General features: G+C 39.9%; 1 protein-coding gene across 23 annotated transcripts in view; it reads left to right on the top strand.

Moving 5' to 3' along the window:
• Positions 1-24,540, top strand: part of PTK2 (protein tyrosine kinase 2) — a 1,447,287-nt gene that overhangs the window by 303,087 nt on the left and 1,119,660 nt on the right. For all 23 annotated transcript variants that reach the window (XM_029592091.1, XM_029592099.1, XM_029592089.1 and 20 more), the window contains one exon: positions 13,477-13,564. In XM_029592091.1, coding sequence (XP_029447951.1) covers positions 13,477-13,564 — 88 coding nt within the window. The remainder of the gene's footprint in view (positions 1-13,476; positions 13,565-24,540) is intronic.

Here is a 24,540-nt window from a genome sequence, read left to right as displayed (position 1 = left end):
TCAGCAGGGTAGAGGATTCTACTCCCGCTATTTTCTCATTCCAAAGAAAACAGGAGGCCTACGTCCCGTCTTAGACCTCCGAAATCTCAACAAATTTCTATGAAAAGAAAAATTTCAGATGTTCTCCTTAGGCACCATGCTTCCCCTTCTTCAAGCAGGAGATTGGCTCTGTTCTCTGGATCTTCAAGATGCTTACACTCACATCCCAATATCCCCTCCTCATCGCAAGATCATGCGCTTCCTGATGGGTCGTCAATACTTTAAATACTGGGTCCCGCCATTCGGACTTGCCTCGGCATCCTGAGTATTCACAAAGTGCCTGGCGGTGGCAGCAGCCAATTTACACAAGGAAAGCATACATGTTTTTCCTTTCTGGATGACTGGCTCATTAAAAGCCAATCAAGACAAGGAGCTCTCACTTCTCTCAAGCTCACAATCAATCTGCTTTACTCGCTGGGATTTCTTATCATTTACTAAATATCCCACTTCCTACCATTTCATCTTCTACAATTCATCAGAGCAGAATTGAACCCCACAGTGTCAAAAGCTTTCCTACCAAAAGATCACGCAGACACACTATCCAAGTTGGCGAAATCCTCTGCATGCAAAGCAAACAGCTACAGCCCATCAGTTCCTTACTCTGTTAGAGGAAAATTAACTAGCTATGTGAATGAATGTTAGCTACAGATATTGATAATTATAAATAATATAAATGAAATGTATCTGTAATTTAAGTGTAATTGTGATTTTATATCAGTAATGTAATTTTTATGTAGAGATAAGACCTCAGTATTGGCAGGAGATCTGTAACAGAAGCTTCTTGTGGCCATTTGGTCCAGTTACTGGTCTTATAATCTCTAATTTTAAATTTTTGATAAAATTACTGAAACTGTTTTATTAAATTCAATTTTAATTGTAGTTCAAAGGGACTATAATTTTTAATTATTATTATTTTTAATAAAAGCTGGATACGTGTCTCTGAGCAATTTTTAACAGCACTGTTAGACCTAAATTAATTGCAACCGTGAAGCTCTTAAATCAACCTAATACAAGATATATTATTCACTTTGATTTCTGCAACAAATTTTGCTGCTAAAGATTTTGTTGAAGAATGATATTACAATGTTCATAAGGTTAACAAAAGGTCTATATGACTGATGAAATTGTGTTGCAACAATTTGTTGAAAAAGTGTTACTTTTGTAACTCCTCACTGCTTGCTTTGTTGAAAAATGGTTTAACCAAACTGTTCATAGAGAAAAGGCAGACATCTATGCTGTTTAAATGGACATGACTGTCTCAAAATAAATTTATGCCTTTATACTGTTCTTCAATTTATGCTGTTCATCAATTGCTATGGCAAAGCATTGAATAAAAATGTCTTAGTGCAAAATAGTACGCCGTGTCTGCTGAAAATGCTTGGCTGATTCTTCAGATGGTAATGTATCCCAAATACAATATGTGACGTTTGAACTCTGTAGCTAAGCTTGTGTTGAAACTTTAGCAATCATATTTCAGTCTCATGACTTGATAACCGGGCGAATGGTAAATATCACACCGCCTCATACTTAGTTATAAACCCCAACAAAATTGAAAATGACAGAGCACTTATCTTGGATTTATAGCAGCCATTCACGCTGTAAGTTTTCACCAGTCTGTCGTTAGTCGGACCCTGAGGGTCTAATCACTGTCGCCAACGCGGCCGGCGTTTCGCCAAAAAACGTTGCTTCAGGGCGGACTAATTCTTGAAGAGAAAACTCCTTCTGCAACAATCTGGTTCAGACTGAAACTGTTTTTTAAAAAATGGCCGCGCTTATTTTAAGCAAATGATTGGCTTGAAAATCACCAATGAATGCTTGCGAATGAATACTGATGACGTGCTGACGTCATGTTGAGTTTGTACGGCCGTATTCTGTACGGCGTATATTGAAGTCAACATTAGGAATCTCAAAAACTATTATCTGTATAATGTCATTTATTTTCCTTTTTTTCACCATCAAAAAAGTAATAACAAAAGGGTAACCGTACACTATTTGTTATAATTACGATAAAAGAGCAAATTCAGTGAATGAGGCTGTTCCATTCAATTTTGGAATTTAAACCTAATGGTTCTTCAGATTTTAGTTTAAAAATCCATTCTTGCTCTTTCTTGTATAACTCTCTCTCTCTATCACCTCCTCTTGGATCTCGTTTAATGTGTTCGAGGACAAACCACTTCAGCCCTTTAACATCATGATTTTCATGCAAACAATGTGCTACAATTGGAGCTGTTATTTTCTTATTTTTCAGGCAACTTTTGTGTTCCCCTATTCTTAGTTTGAAAGATCTTGTTGTCTGTCCCACGTAGATTTTATTACAAGGACATTTTATAATGTAAATCACATGATCTGTTTGGCATGTGGTAAAACTGTTCAGTTTGTATTTATATTGAGTTTGTGTGCAAGGGTATTCTTTGATCTCTAAAGTTTGATCACAAATTCTACAGTGACCACATTTAAAGTGACCCAATGGTACTGTACCGTCAATAGATCGTGAATGTGAATTCTCTCTCAATGTGGACGGACTTAAGATTTCTTTCAAATTTCTTGATCTTGAATATGCTGCTCGAAATTCCATATTTTCCATACCTGGTATCATTTTAATAAAGAAACCAGTGTTGGCGCATAGTTTGCACAATTTTTCGTGATAGGTGACATCTGCCTTACGGTTGACAGGTGCCACAGAGCCAGGGTGCTCCCAATTTCCATTTAAAAGGTCCAAGAGGATGTCATGAATAGGGATAGACATGATTTCCTTAGGAGCATCGAGAAATTGGAAAAGTTGTAACATCTGATGCCTAGCGTCCTCTTCTGTCTGAAGCTGGAATGGAACTGTTTCAGACATTTCTTTAACAAAGCTGATGAAGGACAAGTCCTCTGGAGGAGAACACTTCCTTTCATCAGGAGGAGAGGGCTGTGAAGGTAGAACGTCTAAATCCTGGGACAAATCATCGGTCCAGGGATTGTATGGCTCATCACCAGCCCCCGTGTCTTCATCAGAAGGGAGTAACTGTGTTATTCCGGAAGGTCCGGGCCTAGGCATCGATGGCCTTGGAGGTCGAACCAAAGGCATCGATGGAGGCATCGAAGGCATCTGAGGTGGCAACGATGGAATTTGTGACATCGATGGATGTGTCGGTGGTAGCACTTGAGGACGGAATGGAAATAATTCTTCTTCTTCTGATGACAAGGGTATCGGTGAGGAAGGAATCGGAGCCATCAGTTCCTTCGGATGCACCGGAAGGGCACAGATTAACTTATCCATTCTTGCCAATAGCGGTGCAAGCACCATGGGTGCCGGATCAGGAACCGGCATCGATGGAGGTTTGAACCCCTGGAGTTCTTTACCGAAGGCCTCTTGGATCACCTGATCCAATTCCTCACGGAAACCTGGGGCATGGATACCCAGTTCTGAAGTAGGAGGCAGCACTGGTGTAGCCGGAGGGTCCACCGGTGAAGGTGGAATCGCAGATCCCGGCACCTGTCCAAGTGGGCAACACCTCAGTGACCCTGAGACAGAAGAGGATGGGGCCTTTTCTGTTCGGGACTTTTGTCGGTGGCTCAGACTACGTCGATGCTGAGGGCTTGCCTGTATCTGTGGCCTGAGCTTTTCGATGGTGGTGTCTGTTTTTCTCGATGTTCTCCTCTGTCTTTCTCCTGAGGAGGAACAGAAGTGGGTCGACGCTGGTTGGGCAGCAGCAGTTTCCCGGTGCTGGCGCAAAGTAGACGGTATTGGTTCAGATGACAAAGCTATCGATGGAGTCAGGGTTTTTGGCCAAAAAAGATGTCCTATCTTCTCCAGCCTAGCCTTGCGACCCTTTGGTGTCATTTGGGCACATTTGGTGCAAGTAAGGACATCATGGTGGGACCCCAAACACATCACACAGACTGTGTGAGGGTCAGTAATGGACATCATTCGAGTGCAGTCAGGGCAGCGACATAAACCAGGCGCCATGGCCTCAACAAAATTTAGCCACGATGCAGTCTATAGCCGGTAGGTCGCGAGGGAAAAACTCGACGGGAATCGACTGCAAGCAGGAAAAAACTTACCGTTCAACCGCGGAGCAAAGATATCGATAAGGGGACCTCTGTGAGGTAACATTTTTTTTGAAAATTTTGATGAAGTTCCGTGAGGAAAAATTCCTGTCAGGAATCTCTGAAGAGCTCCTTAACCCGCGTGGCTACTGCTGAGCAGAAAAAAGAAGACTGAAGGGGGACCCCTGCTGGCTGTAGGGTAGGAGCTATGCTGGGCATGCCCAGTAGGTGCCAAAGTTCTAGAAACTTTGACAAAAGTGTTCCATGATTGGGCTCCATCCTAATGATGTCACCCATATATGTGAGGATTACCATCCTGCTTTTCCTGTTAGAATTAAAAAAGCCAGGTAAATTCCAACGCATTCAGAGCTTGTCATACCCACAAGGAACATCAGTAAACGAGTTTCCCAGAGGACAAAAGCATGGTTCAATATACAGCATTCAATAGTGCAATAACCCTATTGTGGGAATGTGGACAGGGAACTCAAATGGCAAAAATGGACATTGAGTCTGCATTCCGACTCCCTTCCTGTCCATCCTTCCAGTTACCTCTAGCTGGGTTTTAAATTTCACGGCATATACTATTTCAGTAAGCACATGCTGATGGGGTGTATCGTCTCATGTGTTAACTTCAAGTTCTTTAGTTCCTTTCTGCATTGGCTCATCGATCTGGTTTGAACATCATCATCCACTACCTGGACGATTTCTTATTTCTTGGACCAAGGGACTCAGAGGCATGTGCCCTTTTTACTCCACACAGTTCAGGACATTGCCAAAGTTCAGCATGGAACCAAGTGCAAATACAGATCCCTGAGGCACTCCACTGTTTACTCTTTTCTACTGAGAAAATTGACCATTTAATCCTCCTCTGTTTCCTGTCTTTTAACGAGTTTGCAATCCTTGAAAGGACATTGCCTCCTATCCCATGACATTTTAGTTTTCTTAGAAGCCTCTCAAATGCCTTCTGAAAATCCAAATACATTATATCTACCGGTTCACCTTGATCCACATTTATTAAACCCTTCAAAAAATGAAGGGGATTTGAGAGGCAAGATTTCCCTTGGGTAAATCCATGCTGTGTTCCATTAAACCATGTCTTTCTATATGCTCTGAGATTTTGAACTTTAGAATAGTTTCCACTATTTTCCCAGCACTGAAATCAGGCTCATCTGTCTATAGTTCCTGGATCACCCCAGAGCCTTTTTTAAATATTGCAGTTATATTGGCCATCCTCCAGTCTTCAGGAACAATGGATGATTTTAATGATAGGTTACAAATTTTAATTAATAGATCTGAAATTTCTTTGAGTTCCTTCAGTACCCTGGGGTGCATATCATCCAGTTCAGGTGATTTGCTACTTTTTACTTTGTCAGTCTGGGCTACTACATCTTCCAGGTTCACAGTGATTTGGTTCAGTTTATCTGACTTCTCAACTCTTGAAAACCATCTCCAGAACCGGTATCTCCCCAACATCCTTCACAGAAGCAAAGAATTAATTTAGTCTTTTTGCAATGGCCTTGTCTTCCCTAAGAGTCCCTTTAACCCCTCTATCAGCTAATGATACAACAACTTCCTCACAGGATTCTTGCTTCCGATATACTTTAAAACCTTTTTTTTTTTTTTTTATGAGTTTTTGCCTCTACAGTCAACTTCATTTCAAATTCTCTCAATCTGCCTTATCAATGTTTTACACTTAACTCGACAATGCTTATACTTTTTCCTATTAACTTTAGATGGATCCTTCTTCAAATTTTTGAAGGGTTTTGTTTGGCTAAAATAGCCTCTTTTACCTCATCTTTTAACCATTATAATCATTTTGCCTTCCTTCCACCTTTCTTAATGCGTGGAATACATCTGGATTGTGCTTCTAAGACTGCACTTTTAAACAATGTCCAAGCCTGTTGTTTACTTTTTACCTTTGGAGATGCATCTTTCAGTTTTTTTTCTAACTATTTTCCTCATTTTATCAAAAGTTTCCCTTTTTGAAAATTTTGTGTTAGAGCTGTAGATTTACATATTGTCCCCCTTCCAGTCATTAGTTCAAATTTGATCATGTTATGATGGTCACTATTGCCAAGTGGCCCCACCACTGTCACTAAATCCTGCGTTCTACTAAGAATTAAATCTGCATCTTGGTTCTTGACTGTCCTTTTTCCTAATTCCAGCCTTTCCTCATCCATCCTTGCCTCCTTCTGTCCATCTTGTCCAGTACCTGTCTCTCTCAGTCCATCCTTGGTCTGATTTCTAGATATTAACCTCTCGCCTGGATCTGACCAAGACTGCCTGCCACATGGACCCGACTATGATTGTCTTCTGCCTGCCCTGACCTTAGCCTGCTCCCAGATTCTGCAGTCTGCTGCATCCTTTCCTCATCCAGGCCCTGACAATTAGGAATTATATGTTTGGCTGAAGTAATGGACAACAGTTTTCTTTTGGAAGTGAAGATATCCTGAAGTTTCAATCTTCAGAAATTGATGGCCCTCAGTGACATCTTTGAGCAAATGCCACAAGGGGGGTGGGCCAGGAGGAATTATGCTCTAGCCCCAGAGAATGGATACAGACCTTAGTATAGCTGGTTAAGGATATTTTTGGTCATACCAGCAATGCTTAAAGCTGCTGGCCACCTTCTGGAACATAGGGAGGAAAACATTCAATGCAATATCCAAACAATTTTCCTCGAAAAACAGGAACAGCCAGGTCTGTCCTGAAGGAGGACTGTTGCATCATGACTGCAAACAACTGAGACTCTTAAAAAAATGGCCAAGAAGACTAAGAAAACTCATTAGAAGCAATATGGCTGCACACTGATAGCCATGCTTCGCCTCCTCTCCAGCTCAGTGTGCTGAAATTCGATATTTTTTTCCCTCAAGATGACAGGAATGCCGCATACAAAGAGGAAGGCAAAATTAAAGCCTTCATCCCTTATTTCAGCCCCAGAGCCTGCTGAGAGGAGTGTCATGGAGTGGTTTGGCATCCCTCCAGAGACTCCCGTCGAGGAGACCGCTGCAGGAACGGACCTGGAGCGGAGCCCCGCCTGCCTGGTCGAAGAAACATCATTGATTCCGGGAGCGCCAGTAACTTCATCTCCGCCTGGTAAAGACGGGTTTTGTCCCGTGGAAGGACCAAGAATTGCCTGAGAAGTCGTGTCTGGATTGGAGACCCCAAGAGACAGAGGGAGATCAAAGTCCCACTGAACGACATGCCTGTTACTCAGGCATCGCCTGAGACACCCGGCTTGGGGGCCATTGGAAGCCTCCCCTCTACACCCCGGGACACAAGCACGCCGACAGTGGAGAGACTTAGTTTGAATTTGCAGCGTGACACCGGGACAATTTCCAAGACACAGGTCGGTAGAACTGTAACATTAAGACCAGCTAGCATTATGCTAGAAACATTATAGAATTATATAGTGAAATTAGATACATCGATTGAAACTCTGATGCAGGCGGTAGTAGAAATGAATGCTTCTTTAAAAAAGAATTCAGAAATAATTGAATGCCATCAAGGGAAAATTATATCTTGTGGGTAAGCAGACCCTCTCCTCCTGGTTGGTGGACTGCATATCCTTTTGCTATCAGCAAGTGGGCATTCCTTTTCAAGACCGTGTTAAGGCACACTCTGTGAGGGCCATGGCGACTTCAGTAGCACACCTTCGATCGGTGCTGCTTCCTGACATCTGCAGGGCTGCTACCTGGAGTTCTTTCCATACATTTGCAGCCCACTACTGTTTGGACAAAGCTGGAAGACAGGATTCCATCTTCAGCCAATCTGTCTTGCGTAACCTTTTTCCAACATGACGTACCAACACCCTTCCGCCTACCCGGTGGGGTGCGGATGTTCTCTACCAAACTTCACCCCAGTTGTTGTGCCTGTTGCACGCCTTTGGGTACTTTTGGTGCAAGTTCAGACATCCTCAGCTCGGTACTCACCCATTTGTGAGGACAACCATCCTGCTTGTCCTGTGAGAAAGCAAATGTTGCTTACCTGATGTAACAGGTGTTCTCACAGGACAGCAGGATGTTAGTCCTCACGAAACCCGCCCGCCACCCCGCGGTGTTGGGTTCGTTTTTCTTATTTTATTTTTCGGCACTGCCTGTAGCTTTGAAACAAGACTGAAGGGGGACCCCTGCTGGCTGCAGGGTTGGTGCCATGCTGGGCATGCCCAGTAGGGGCCAGTCAAAGTTCCAGAAACTTTGACAGAAGTTTTCCATGGTTGGGCTCCATCCTCGATGTCACCCATTTGTGAGGACTAACATCCTGCTGTCCTGTGAGAACACCTGTTACATCAGGTAAGCAACATTTGCTTTTTGTAAGGTAATTGAAATGTCCCATTATTATTGCACCGCCAAATTGATTTGCTTCCCTGATTTCTCTTAGCATTTCATCATCTGTCTGGCCATTTTGTCCAGGTGGATGGTGGTACATTCCTATCACTATACTCTTACCCAACACACATGGGATTTCTACCCATATAGATTATACTGAGCATTTACTCTCTTGTATGATCTTTATCCTGTTGGACTCTATACCCTCCTGGACATAAAGTGCCACACCCCCACCAGGTTGATCCTCCCTATCATTGCGATATAATTTGTACCCTGATATGGCACTGTCCCATTGGTTATTCTCCTTCCACCAAGTCTCTGTGATGCCAGTTATGTCAATCTCATCATTTGCTGCTATACACTCTAACTCTCCCATCTTCTTAGACTTCTGACATTGGCATACAGACATTTCAAAATAGTTAGAAAATAGAAAAAAACTGAAGGGTGCAGCTGCAAAGGTTAAAAGTGTTCAACAGGCTTGGACATTGTTTAAAAATACAATCCTAGAGGCGCAGTCCATATGTATTCCACGCATTAAGAAAGGTGGAAGGAAGGCAAAACGATTACCGTCATGGTTAAAAGGTGAGGTGAAAGAGGCTATTTTAGCTAAAAAAAAAAAAAAAAAAAAATCCTTCAAAAATTGGAAGAAGGATCCATCTGAAGAAAACAGGAAAAAGCATAAGCATTGTCAAGGTAAGTGTAAAACATTGATAAGACAGGCAAAGGGAGAATTTGAAATGAAGTTGGCCATAGAGGCAAAAACTCATAATAAAATTTTTTTAAAACATATCTGAAGACAGAAACCTGTGAGGGAGTCAGTTGGACCATTAGATGACTGAGGGGTTAAAGGGGCTCTTAGGGAAGTTAAGGCCATTGCAGAAAGTCTAAATGAATTCTTTGCTTCTGTGTTTACTAATGAGGATGTTGGGGAGATACCAGTTCCGGAAGTGGTTTTCAGGGGTGATGAGTCAGATAAATTGAATGAAATCAATGTGAACCTGGAAGATGTAGTAGGCCAGATTGACAAACTAAAGAGTAGGAAATCACCTGGACCGGATGGTATGTATCCTAGGGTACTGAAGGAACTCAAAAATGAAATTTCTGATCTATTAGTTAAAAATTGTAACCTATCATTAAAATCATCCATTGTACCTGAAGACTGGAGGGTGGCCAATGTAACCCCAATATTTAAAAAAGGCTCCAGGGGCGATCTGGGTAACTATAGACCAGTGAGCTTGACTTCAGTGCTGGGAAAAATACTTGAAACTATTCTCAAGATCAAAATCGTAGAGCATATAGAAAGATATGGTTTAGTGGAGCACAGTTAACATGGATTTACCCAAGGGAAGTCTTGCCTGACAAATCTGCTTCATTTTGAAGGGGTTAATAAACATGTGGCTAAAGGTGAACCAGTAGATGGTAGTGTATTTGGATTTTCAGAAGGCGTTTGACAAAGTCCCTCATGAGAAGCTTCTAAGAAAACTAAAAAGTCATGGGATAGGAGGCGATGTCCTTTCGTGGATTACAAACTGGTTTAAAGACAGGAAACAGAGTAGGATTAAATGGTCAATTTTCTCATTGGAAAAGGGTAAACAGTGGAGGGCTTCAGGGATCTGTACTTGGACCGGTGCTTTTCAATATATATATAAATGATCTGGAAAGGAATACGATGAGTGAGGTTATCAAATTTGTGAATGATACAAAATTATTCAGAGTAGTTAAATCACAAGCAGATTGTGATATATTACAGGAGGACCTTGCAAGACTGGAAGATTGGGCATCCAAATGGCAGATGAAATTTAATGTGGAGAAGTGCAAGGTGTTGCATATAGGGAAAAATAACCCTTGCTGTAGTTATACAATGTTAGGTTCCATCATAGGAGCTTCCACCCAGGAAAAAGATCTAGGCATCATAATGGATAATATTTTAAAATCATTCGTTCAGTGTGCTGCAGCAGTTAAAAAAGCAAACAGAATGTTAGGAATTATTAGGAAGGGAATGGTTAATAAAACGGAAGATGTCATAATGCCTCTGTATTGCTCCATGGTGAGACCGCACCTTGAATACTGTGTACAGTTCTGGTCGCCGCATCTCAAAAAAGATATAATTGCAATGGAGAAGATACAGAGAAGGGCAACCAAAATGATAAAGGGAAAGGCTGAAGAGGTTAGGGCTGTTCAGCTTGGAGAAGACGGCTGAGGGGGGATATGATAGAGGTCTTTAAGATCATGAGAGGTCTTGAACCAGTAGATGTGAATCGGTTGTTTACACTTTCGAATAATAGAAGGTCTAGGGGGCATTCCATGAAGTTAGCAAGTAGCACATTTTAAGACTAATCGGAGAAAATTGTTTTTCACTCAACGCACAATTAAGCTCTGGAATTTGTTGCCAGGGGACTAGTTAGTGCAGTTAATGTAGCTGGGTTCAAAAAAGGTTTGGATAAGTTCTTGGAGGAGAAGTACATTAGTGGCTATTTATCAATTTTACTTAGGGAATAGCCACTGCTATTAATTGCATCAGTAGCATGGGTTCTTCTTAGTATTTGGGTAATTGCCAAGTTCTTGCGGCCTGGTTTGGCCTCTGTTGGAAACAGGATGCTGGGCTTGATGGACCCTTGGTCTGACCCAGCATGGCAATTTCTTATGTTCTTATGAAAGACATTTTTCTTTTTTTTTTCTTCTTCCTATTATGTGAACTTGGCACAATTTTGTAATTTAGGTTTCTTATTGAATGGATTTTTCTTTAGCTCATTTAGTGTTCAAGATTTGTGATTTCTTAAGATTTACTTGTAAATCTTTATTGCATTTGGGTAAAAACTAAAAATCCAAAAAACAATTAGCAAAGACTTAAACATAGAAGCATAGAAATGACCGTAGAAAAGGACAAATAGTCGATTCAGTCTGCCCAGCAAGCTTCCCAAAGCCTTGTCGGGGTCAGTCAGTGCTTGACGTGCTTTGCTTATGGACTTGGCCGTAGATGCAGTACTGTGTTTTTTCCTTAAGTTGATTCTTTGAGAAATGATCTGAGAGTTCACAAATTCAGAGAAAAAAAACAAGTTTGTTAGTTGCAAATGGTGCTGCTACTTGGGAATTTAAGAAATTGGCCTTGTTTAGTCTTGAAAAGTGTTTAAAAGACATGAATGTGATGTCATCCTGATTCATTTCCTACTATATTTTTAGTAAAGAAGGAATTGGGAATTTGGCCATTTCTTTGAAAGTTAATGCATTCTAGCTTAGTTCAGGCACAAGTTCCATTTGTCCTGGAACAGGCAATTTTGGCTCATTTTTAAAAAGGCTAATTTGGACTGTAATGTGTTAGCTAATTACAGACCAATAATTACAAAAAGTGATGATCCAACAACACTTGTTAGCTTTTGATTCTGTTAATCATATACTGGTTCTTTTGTTAAATCAGCTATCAGATTTGGGAGTGCAAGGACTTACACTACAATAGATGCGATCATATCTAATAGAATGAACTAATTAGGTGTTTTGGGGTGCTGAATATTCTTGCGGAGTATCTCAAGAATTGATTCTTTCTCCTCTTTTATTTAATTTGTACATTTTTGATTCAAAGTTTTAGAATTAAATTTTTTTTTTTTTTTAAACAGACAACCAGGTTGTGATTTATATGGGGTAAGATCAGTCTGAAGCTGTAAGCAAACTGAATAGATGTTTAGGTGCAGTGGCTGTCCAGCTTTGGGAGCATAAACTTAAGCTAAATCCAGATACATCTTAATTATTATGGATAAGTGGTTTTAACTGACCTTTGTCCACCTTTCTTAATATTCAAGGGTTAGATATTCAAAACAGTAATGTATTTCAAAACTTGGGTATTCTGAAATTATCAATGCAAAAACAAATTTCATCGGTAGTTCATTTGTCATTTCCACTTTAGCGATTGATTCATAAACTTTGACGTGCTGGAGGTTAAATACATTAAAACTGTAACTTGTGCTTTAATTGTAAACCGATTGGATTACAGCAACACCATGTATCAGAGTCTACCTGGAGTTACTATTAAGTATTGGCAAATAGTACAGAATACAATAGCTAGACCTGTATTGGATCTTGGAACTCAATAATATATTTCTCCAAATTTCCAATAATTGCATTGGCTTCCAGTTCCTAGCATGTAAAATTTACTATCCATTGTTTAAAAATGTTTACACACTATGGGTCTATTTTATTTGTCCAGTCTTCTCATTTCTTATGTGCCCTTTAGGTTCTAGTCTGGAACTCCTCAAAATTTCAGCCCCATCATAAGTGAGATTAGTGGACATTTGCAGCTCCATTTTTTAGTTGTGCTGCAGCAGCTTTTTAGGACAAAATTCCTTGGGAAATTTGTCAGACAGTTACTTGAAGTTGAAAGACCATGCACAAAAATTGTTTGAAAAATATTCACAAATATTCACAAATAATCCCTCAAGTTATTTGAAATTTCACAAATTGCTTAAAGCTTGGTTATTCATTGAAGGTTTGGAAATGATTGGACAAGCAAGAATGAAAAGTAGTTAAATCAGTCTGGTAAAGTTATGAGAATGTTTTATTGAATGCTGTGAGATTGATTGAGAGTTATTAGGTTGTCTGGCTCGTAGGTATTGTATTTTAGGTGGGAGATATTGAGGATTTTGTTAAGGTGTATTTTTATGATTAACTTGACAGTATTTGAGACTTTTAAATGTATTGCCATGGGTTGTTTTTTTGTATGTATTTGATTGGATTGGGGTGGTGATTGGTGGGGATTGAATTTGATTATTATTGTGATCCACATAGAGATTTTATATTAGGCAGTATAGCAAGTTAGGAAGTTGAATAAATAGTTTTCAAAAATGTTAGTATTGTTTTTTTTACTGTTGTCTTATTTATATCTGTGCTATTGACAATATGTATATTAGGGGGCTTAACTCATCACCCATTCCCATTGGGGCTAAAAAATTGGACCTTACCCAAATTGGTGGGATTAAAACTCCACAAGATCTAAGAAATGTGTTTAATTTTATTAATACACTTGAGATTTAAAATAGCATGTATGTTTTCCAGTTTATTTAATTGATTAGTAATGTTTTTCTTTTTTCAGATATGAACTTAGAGTCCGCTACTTACCAAAAGGATTTTTAAATCAGTTCACAGAAGATAAACCAACATTAAATTTCTTCTATCAACAGGTTCAGTATTTTATATCTGATTTATATGGTTTCTTTTGTTTACTGGTGTCAAGAAAAAAAGTTAAACTATTTAAAAAAAAAAAATGTCCAAAATGTTTTTTCTCAAATGTGTATATTTTTCAAGAATGTGAATTTTAAGCTTAAGAACTTTGCTGTTTGCATTGTAATTGATCCCCTATTATAAAGGTGTGATTCCTTGTACAGTTAGCATTCTTTCATTAATGCATAGTTTGGCATGCGTGGATGTGGATGAAGTGTCCCTCAATTGAAAAGTTGCCTGGAAACTCATCAGACTTCCCTTGTCAGGCTTGAGCCAATGAAGACTCCTGTTGGCAGTTTACTAGGCTTTATGAATCTCATCCTCATGTTGGTCAGTATGCCCTTTGTTAAATTATGCAAAGTGTAGCCTGTAGCTGAGGGGGTAGGGGGAGGATGAAGTTGTACTCAAATTGTTTGCCCCTTGTAATCTTGTACCAGTTGGGTTCTCCAGATTGTAAAAAAGGGCTACAAATTATGCTTATTGAAAATCCAACCATATTATACCCCTAAAGATTTTTCATGCACCTTCTCACTAGGAGTAGCTAGAAATGGAGCTCATCTCACTCTTAAACACAAATCATTCAAGCCTGTTCCACCACAGGAAAGTCCTTCCTGGTTCCCAGGTTCCCTTAGACCTAAGGATCTTGGAAAGGTTTGAAGGAAAGATTCAGGATTTCCCTGAACACCATTACTACCCTTCTAAACAAAGAAAACGGGTTATGCTCTCTGAATCTCAAGGATGTATATACCTACATAAAGATTCATCCCAGTCACAGGAAGTAGCTCAGATTTGTGCTAGGGAATCATCACTTCCTGTACCATGTACTACCCTTTGGCCTAACATTGGCACTTTGTTTTTGTGAAGTGTCTGGCAGTTGTCATAACATTTCTATTCAGTTTTAGGAAGGAGTAAACAAATCTATGTGCAACATCATTTGGGTGCTAGAGTTGCTGGAGTTTGCATTAAGTTGCTCAGTTCAGTTGAAGCTTATCTCCTCATTTGGAGTTCATTGGGGCTTTGCTAGATATGACTTGGTTGATAGCCCATCTCTCTGCCCACAGGATTACAGACTTAATATCCTTGGTGAAGTGAGTCTTTCAGGGTCAGCAAATATGCTTGGCAGATGCGTAGTCATGGTATCATCTTTCCTATTACTCCAGTGGTACATGTCCATATTCAACAAGCTTAACGGACCTTGAAGTCCCAGTGGAAGCCACTATAGAAGTGCATTTGTGTCATAGGACAGCTCAGAGACTATTTTGGTGACTTTACCTTGCCAGTCTGGCCTTGTCAGTGCTGCCTTCCTTTGGTCTGCAGACCCAAGTTTATTAAATCCCTTATCAATCTTGTAAAGAAACTTTCTCTGTTTTCTGACCAGACCTCTTGCTCCACTATAAGTTGGCTTTTATATATCTTCTCGATTGTACTTTTACATTTTCTACAAGAACTAAGCCATTTTTTATTAGCCTGCCTTAGAACTCTTCTTGGGGATTTCATGCTCAGACTACCATTTTCTTTTCTTCTTTCTTGAGTATTCTACTTTCTGTAGGCTCCCTCCGGACGCAGTCTTTTCAAAACTAGGCCTGTTGGGAGACAATGAAATTACTGATGAATATTTTCCCATCGACAGCAGGGCTGAATTAGCCATGCTGTCTGGGAAGCATCGCGACCCCAAGTAGGCAGAGTTTCCTCAGCTAATCACAGAGCTTTGACTCTGTGCAGCTGCGCGGTAGTGTTCCTGTGTGGTTCCCTCACCTCTTCAGTTTCTTTTTTTCCGCGAGCCAATCGCACGCGGGGCTTTTTTCCTCTTGCTATTTTTTCGACTAATTTTTCATGTTTTTTTCTCAATTTTTTTCATCCCAGATGGCTCCGAAGTCATCCGGGTTCAAGTACTGCCAATGTGGCAAAATTATGTCCATCACCGATGGACATAATTATTGCTACATTTGTTTGGGCTCAGATCACGACCAAGGGTCATGTAGGGACTGTGGCAGAATGTCTCCGTGGGCCCAGCGTCAGTTGTCAGCAAGGATGGAGTGCCTAAGGACGGGCTTATATGCCCCACCATCGTTGGTGCACTCTTCGCCGGGACCGACTGTGCCAGCGGTGTACTTATTCGGTGCGAAACTGGCAGCAAAAACGCAGTGTATCTTTAGCTATTGGCGAAGTCTTTGTAGCATCGGCCCTGGTGCCGCCCCAACTCCTCCTCTTCCGGGGCTGATGCTGTCCCGACTCCACCCTCATCTTGGTATCGCACGCGATAAGAGACTTTTCGCGTGCGATCCACTTGGAAGAATGACCCCCTTAGATTGTAAACCCTCTGGGATAGGGAAATAACTTAATAACCCTCTGGGATAGGGAAATAATGTAATTCACTTTGACATGCTGAAAAACAGAATACAAAAATCTAGAATAATATAAATAAATAAAATGGTCCAACTGACTCCCGTGCAGGCATTTTACTTTAAATGTACCTGGAAAAGGTTTTATGAGTTTTTGCTTCCACAGCAAGCTTTTTTTCGAATTCTCTTTGCTTTCCTTATCAATGCTTTGCATCAGACTTGTATATAGACATTTCAAAGTATGTTTCTTGTTTGTGTTAACCTGCTCATCAGTTGACAAGGGTAATTTGGAATCTTTCTGCACTTCACTTAAAGGCACCTGGTCCCCTTTTGAATTTATTGCAACCTCTCTACTGGGATGCTCTATTTTCCCTGTTCTCTTAGTATGCTTCAAAGTTACATCATTTCGAACCATATGCTTCTGAGCGACTATCTGCTTTCCCTATCATATAGTTTAAAAACTGTGCTATCTCCTTTTTAAAGGTTAATGCCAGCAACCGGTTCCACTCTGTTTAAGGTGGAGCCCATCCTTTTGGAAAAGGCTCCCCCTTTCCCAAAATGAAGCCCAGCTCCAGCAAATCTAAAAACCTCTTCCTTGCACCTTTGTCTTATCCGCACATTGAGACTTTGGAGCTCTTTTCCCCACTGGGGTCCTGCATGTGGAATGGGGAGCATTTCTGAGAATGCTACCCTGGAGGTTCTGGATTTCAGCTTTCCTATGTCATTGGTACCCACATGTACCAAGAAAGCCATCTCCTCCCAGCACTATCTAAAATCCTATCTATGTGATGCATAAGGTCTGCCACCTTTGTACCAGGCATGCAAGTTACCAAGCAATTCTCACATCCATCAGCTACCAAGTTATCAATCTTCCTAATAATTGATTTACCAACTGTAACGGCCATTCTAACCCTTCCCTCCTTGGCATGTGCCCCTGGAAACCTATTCTCTGTGTGAGAGGATGCTACATCTTGAGGGCAGGTTCTAGCTTCAGGATTGCTTCCTCCCTCATGAAGCTGATGCTCTCCTTCCAGGTGACCTTTCTCTTCCAAAACAGCACAGGGGCTGCCATATTGGAGGTGGAACTTCTCTACTATGTCTCTGAAAGTGTCCTCTATATGCCTTTGTCTCTCTTAGCTCTCTTTGTCTGGCCCTCCAGCTTCCAGAGATCGAACTCGTTCTCTGAAGGCTTGGAGCCCTTTGCACTTAGCGCACACATATGACCTCTCGATAGCTGGGAGATAATCATACATGTGGCACTCATGTGGCACTCAGTGCAAAAGGCTGGAAAGCCTCCTCCTTGCTGCTGGACCACATCCTGCATCATTTTGTTTATTTGTTATTGATTTAAAATTTCTAAGGGAGTAGGGATGTAAAGCTAACCTAACGTATGGATTTATTTTGTCTGGCAATGACTTAAAACACTACAGTTAACTACCTATATCTTCCTAGTTACCCAACTTCCTTATGTATAAAATCTTGAACAAATTACTCCTAGCAAACACAATTATCATGTTAAATCATAATATATAAAACCAAATAAAAACAGATAAGTTGTAGTAAACATTAAAATAGCACTGCTTGGAATCAGGAGAGAGAGATCCTTCTCTGTGGCAGCACCAGAATTATGGAACTCACTTCCTGAATAGTTATATTTGATATCGTGTAACAGAAGTTTCTAAAAGAACATAAAGACATACTTATTTCAATTAGCAGTTTACGGCACATAGAAGCAAAAAATTATTTTTATGGCCGGCTATTATATTTATGCTATTTCTGGTTGATTTATTTTACTGTTTTATATTGTTTTTTGTTTTTTGTATGTATACAATTGTAATCCATTAAGAACCACTGGAGGTATAGCGACAAGAAATCTATATTAAATAGATGTTCCTGTTGCCAAACTAACATCCAAGTAGATAGCAGAATGTATTCATCACTGCTACCCCTTTGCAGGTTTACAGATAAATGACTCTGTCAAAGCTCGTCAAATGATAGCTTTGGCCTCTTCCATTACTCATTTGCGAGAAGTGCCTTTAGAAGACATCTGCAAAGCAGCAACTTGATCATCATTTCACACCTTTTACATCTCATTACTGTCTCAACTACCTCTGAAGGACTGATAGTATTTTCGGGCAGGCAGTTTGCATAGCCTGATCTCGCAGTAGTCTACTGTCCATGGTGGAGTCTAGGTTGCTTATTCAGTAAACTTTCCACTACAACCCTCAGCTTCAGACTCCTCACATGGAATGGCTAATTCAGCCCACTTATTGATGCAAAAAGCAAGTTCACTTACTGTAAATAGTGTTTCCATAGATAGCAGGATGGTTTAGCCATGGAATACCCACTCAATTCCATGGAGAGTTGACTGCCTAGTTCATTTTAGCTATCATACAGTCTGAAGAGAATCATGAGGTAACACCTACCCAGGAATCCTGCACATGCTCAGTAGAGGTCAGAGCTCTACTAATCAGGAAACTGTTCGGTGTTGCTAGATAACATCAGCCACATGTAATAGCTAATTCATTCTGCTGTTTACAGAAAACACCATATACAGTAAACAAACTTGCTTTACTAGGTAATATAAGACAAATAGAATTTTTATAATCAATGTATAAATATACTCTGGAATTTGTTGCTGGAGGATATTGTAAAAGCTGTTAGTGTAGCTAGGTTTAAAAAATATTTGAAGAAGTTCCTGGAAGAAAAGTCCATAAAACATTATTAAGGTGGACTTTGGAGAAATTCATTCCTTAACCTTGGAATCGGCTGCATGGAATCTGACGACCTTTTGGGATCCTGTCAGGTATTTGTGACCTGGCTTGGCCACTGTTGGAAACAGGATACTGGACTTGGACATTTGGTCTGACCCAGTATGGCAAATCTTATGTTCTTATTACTGATTATCATATTGCTGTAACATTCTTTTGTAACAGTGACTAGATGAGTAATGCATTTCCAGTCATGCTTTTCTAAAATTGCTTTTAATGGCTGAAACCCCCTTTGCTGCTGCAGCTTTGTCCCTATCACTTTGCCTTGGGATATTCTTGCTACTGTACTTGCATTGGGGTATAGATAACACTGGGCAACAATGAAAGTGTTACTGACCTAAAAAGGTCCTACTCTGTAGTATCTTGATGTGCTGAACACGAATATGACCATGAAAAGTTTTTTATTGGCTCTCGTTTTGAAGATATTTAATATAGTTCACTTTAAGAACATAAGAAAATAACATACTGGGTCAGACCAAGGATCCATCAAGCCCAGCATCCTGTTTCCAACAGTGGCCAATCCAGGCCATAAGAACCTGGCAAGTATCCAAAAACTAAGTCTATTCCATGTTACCATTCCTAATGGCAGTGGCTATTCTCTAAGTGAACTTGATAGCAGGTAATGGACTTCTTCTCCAAGAACTTATCCAATCCTTTTTTAAACACAGCTATACTAACTGCACTAACCACATCCTCTGGCAACAAATTCCAGAGTTTAATTGTGCGTTGAGTAAAAAAGAACTTTCTCCGATTAGTTTTAAATGTGCCCCATGCTAACTTCATGGAGTGCCCCCTAGTCTTTCTACTATCCGAAAGAGTAAATAACCGATTCACATCTACCTGTTCTAGACCTCTCATGATTTTAAACATCTCTATCATATCCCCCCTCAGCTGTCTCTTCTCCAAGCTGAAAAGTCCTAACCTCTTTATTCTTTCCTCAAGGGGAGTTGTTCCATTCCCCTTATCATTTTGGTAGCCCTTCTCTGTACCTTCTCCATCGCAATTATATCTTTTTTGAGATGCGGCGACCAGAATTGTACACAGTATTCAAGGTGTGGTCTCACTAAGGAGCGATACAGAGGCATTATGACATTTTCCGTTTTATTCACCATTCCCTTTCTAATAATTCCCAACATTGTTTGCTTTTTTGACTGCCACAGCACACTGAACTGACTATTTCAATGTGTTATTCACTATGACACCTAGATCTTTCTTGGGTTGTAGTACCTAATATGGAACCCAACATTGTGTAATTATAGCATAGGTTATTTTTCTCTATATGCATCACCTTGCACTTATCCACATTAAATTTCATCTGCCATTTGGATGTCCAATTTTCCAATCTCACAAGGTCTTCCTGCAATTTATCATAATCTGCTTGTGATTTAACTACTCTGAACAATTGTATCATCTGCAAATTTGATTATTCACTTGTCATATTCCTTTCCAGATCATTTATATATATATATATATATATTGAAAAGCACCGGTCCAAGTACAGATCCCTGAGGCACTCCACTGTTTACCCTTTTCCATTGAGAAAATTGACCATTTAATCCTACTCTCTGTTTCCTGTCTTTTAACCAGCTTGTAATCCATGAAAGGACATCACCTCCTATCCCATGACTTTTTTTAGTTTTCGTAGAAGCCTCTCATGAGGGACTTTGTCAAACGCCTTCTGAAAATCCAAATACACTACATCTACTGGTTCACCTTTATCCACATGTTTATTAACCCCTTCAAAAAAATGAAGCAGATTTGTTAGGCAAGACTTCCCTTGGGTAAATCCATGTTGACTATATTCCATTAAATCATGTCTTTCTATATGCTCTATGATTTTGATCTTGAGAATAGTTTCCACTATTTTTCCCGGCACTGAAGTCAGGCTCACTGGTCTATAGTTACCCGGATCGCACCTGGAGCCTTTTCTAAATATGTTTAGTCGTGTAAATTTATCCAGTAGGACTGTAACAACATCCTAAATAAGCCTAGAATGATGTAATATTGCATAATACCATCATGCACACATCTAGAGTTTATTACATCATTTTCTGATGCAATGCAGTTCTACTGCCATGCTGCTGCTGAGTAAGCTGACATCAGCAGTGTACTATATGAAGCCCAGTCAGAAAGGGTGAGCATTTGAAATATTCATGCTGGCTGACTACTGCTGGACACTCTCTGCAGAGATGTTCCCGAACAGGTGTACAAGAGACAAGCAAAGAAATCTAAGATGTAGTCTATGACTTCATTTTTCAAACGGTATTAACCGTAGGTCTCCTACTATTGGCATACAGTTCAAGTTATAATTATATTATTGCATATTACAAAAACACTAGAGCCAATTTTGCATTTTTACAGTCACATTCGTGTTTAGCACATGGAAATTTATAAGAATTGACTAATTTCATTTCCGTAACATGACTTTTGTGAAAATTTGTTGCCCAGTGAGCTATTGGCATACAGTTCAAGATGTAATTATATTATTGCATATTACAAAAACACTAGAGCCAATTTTGCATTTTTACAGTCACATTCGTGTTTAGCACATGGAAATTTATAAGAATTGACTAATTTCATTTCCGTAACATGACTTTTGTGAAAATTTGTTGCCCAGTGTAATCACTGTTGCAACCTTTTATGCTAGTTTCGTATATAGCTGTAAGTTTCTGCATATAATTTATATTTTATTTTATTTTATTTATTTTGGTTTTTTATATACCGGCATTCATGACAACAGTCACATCATGCTGGTTCACAGTAAAACAGGGGTGCATGATAAACTTCAAACTGGAACTATGTTGCGGAAAAAAGCAGTTACATATAACAAGGGTGGTTGAACTGGGCGAGGAGAGAAACGAAAGGAAAGGTTAACGTTGGCTAACGATAAATGGCTGAGTTTTATGTATTGATGGTGAGAGGTTAAATTAATTGGAGTCCGGAAATGCTTGTTTGAACAGCCAAGTCTTGAGTCTTTTCTTGAAAATTGAGAGGCAGGGTTCATACATAAAGATATATAACAATATCTTTATGTATGATCCTAGCTTATCAGAAAATAACACTACACTATCTTAAATAATAGAAATTTTATTAGGGCTAACACAATGATCTTATGATTATAAGCTAATTACTTATTGGTTACAAGGATCAGGGATTCATCAAATATTATAAATAGAAAATTACCTTGTTATAAAATCAGTGAGGCACTGGCATATCAAATCAACTGCTTCTTGCTCTTGTATTAATGTAGCATTCTTACTAAAATCCTGTCAGAAAAGCAAGTACCCATACCTTGTTATGCAGTCTTTGTGATAAGCTCATCCCTTGGCTGCAGGAGAATCCTTGTTGTGCTGGTTCATGGCTGGAAGAGATGTCAGGAGGGGTCCTTCTTGCTTACAATGTAAGAAGCTCTTTTGGAAGACCATGGCAATTCCTTGAGGGGAACCACAGTTGTTCTATTCTAAGCTAACAGCAGAAGAGAGACATGAAAGTTGTCATATGTGACAAAAAGCTTCTTAATTCTTTTTCTCCTTTTTTTTTTAGTAAGTATTTCTCTGCTTTTCTTAGCTGATTAACAGTGAGAGCAATTAGCCTTTAGAGTGGAAATTGGATTGATCCAACACTGCCTGTGTTTTTTTTCAATCCAACAGATCACCTTTGTAGCAGCATGACATTGACCAGGCTTTGCAAAGCAAATTTCTAAGTTCACAAATGCTGATTGGGAAATTTGGGCAGCAGAATCATAAATTCCAGCCTTCCTGGCATCAGGACCCAGGTGTCTGTTTTTAAAGGATAGTCATCTCTTTGCTTCAGGGCAGCTCTGTAAACAAGCTTATTTATGTAGCAATATTGCCAGGAAATTTCTTGCCGGGACAGAAAGTTCCATTTTCTCTGCATACATGCAGAGAAAAAGAGGTCAAACGTTCATCTTGTTGCCAGAGATTCCATTTTGTATGCCAAATACACAGTCGGAAGGTTTTACAGGGGCTTCGTCTACTTAGCAGCAGGACCACCACCTCATGTGAGAAATAGTACTGTGCTCGCCATCCTCCCTCCAGCGCAATGAACTGGAGAATGAATTAAATTTAGAAAATTGTTAGATGCCTATATATTGGATTCAAAATCCTAATATTGTTCTTATTGGAAGATAAGGGATAATCTGTACGGAGCAGCATTTTCAACTCCATACGGGACACACAAGGATTGGGGGATGGGTTCCATATGGTAATTTGATCTACTTTGGGCAGATGTGCATAAAATTGCTCCTGGTCAGACTCGATGGGCCTTTTTGTTCATTATCTGACATTTACTATGTTTATGTATGTTTACTGTATTCAAATACCTTGCCAATCCTGCTCATTCAAGTTTAATTGCAGGTGTACTTTCCATTATTTTTACCAGAGTTGAGCTAGATTCATGAAAAAGATCTGTCTAAATTGATATCTACATGCGCCCGTGCGCGTGCGCACATAATCTAGGGACAAAGCTTAGAAAACTAAGCAATCTTTCTGTAGATGCGAGGGACTAGAAACGTCTTAGCCTACATACTTAAATCTAAGATGTTTGGAGCTGTATAAATATATTAAATGGATAAACCAATTTCTGAATTCTTCATAGTCTCTAATATCTGTATCTGCTTCACATATCACAGTTTCAGCAGCAAACTCTGTCCACTGGCTACAAAAAAAACCAAACCACAACGCCTCCAAAAGACAACCCTGGTTTAATGAAGAACTTCATAAACTTAAACTCTCCCTTCGACAAAAAGAAAGTAAATGGTGTAAAGCACCTTCACAGACTTCCCTCTCGACTTACAAACTTGCACTCCACCTATACAAGAGCGCTACATTAAAAACAAAAAGGGACTACTACGCTCACAAGATACATCACCTCATCTTCGATTCAAAAGCCCTCTTCTCTTACATTTCGAAGTTAAGTCAACCCTCCGGACATCCCTCTCAACCAAGCGCACGAAAAAGCAGAGAAATTAGCCATCTTTTTCAGTAATAAAATAACCAAACTGCAATCACAGCTGAAACCTAATACCTTAGCGCCCTCCAGCGCATACCTCCACCCCTGCAAAGGCATTTCCATACAAGCCTTTGAACCGATAGCAGCTTCAGAGACCCAATCAGTTTTAAAGAGAATGAAACCCTCATCCCACCTATTCGACCATATTCCTTCCAAACTACTGCTGCTAATACCAGATACCATCTCTAAAGCCCTGACTGACATTATCAATTGTTCCTTGGCACAGGGAATCTATCCAGACGACCTGAAAATCGCCTCCATCAAACCACTCGTAAAAAAACCTAACTTAAATCCCAAAGACCCTTCCAACTTTCGCCCAATCTCCAACCTCCCTTTTATTGCTAAGGTAATGGAAAAATTAGTTAACGCCAGATTATCAGACTACCTCGAAGACCACAATTTATTATTCCCCACTCAATATGGCTTCCGAAAATCCCTTAGTACAGAATTACTTCTCATATCCTTAACAGATTACCTCATCGTGGGCTTCGATAAAGGTCATGCCTACCTACTGATTCTCCTCGACCTATCGGCTGCCTTTGATACTGTTAATCACTCCCTCCTCCTAATTCAACTAGCGAACATTGGAATAACAGGCTCTGCTCTTGCTTGGTTCAAATCATTCCTAGCAAACAGAGGATACAAGGTCAAAATACACAACAAAGAATCTCAGCTTTATCCCTCCTCGCTAGGAGTTCCGCAGGGTTCCTCCCTTTCACCCACGCTCTTTAATATTTACCTCCTCCCCCTATGTCAACTATTAACCAAAATGAACCTCAAATACTTTATGTA

This window comes from Rhinatrema bivittatum, chromosome 2 (assembly GCF_901001135.1).
Source record: "Rhinatrema bivittatum chromosome 2, aRhiBiv1.1, whole genome shotgun sequence".
NCBI lineage: Eukaryota > Metazoa > Chordata > Amphibia > Gymnophiona > Rhinatrematidae > Rhinatrema > Rhinatrema bivittatum.
This window is presented reverse-complemented; position numbering and strand designations above follow the sequence as displayed.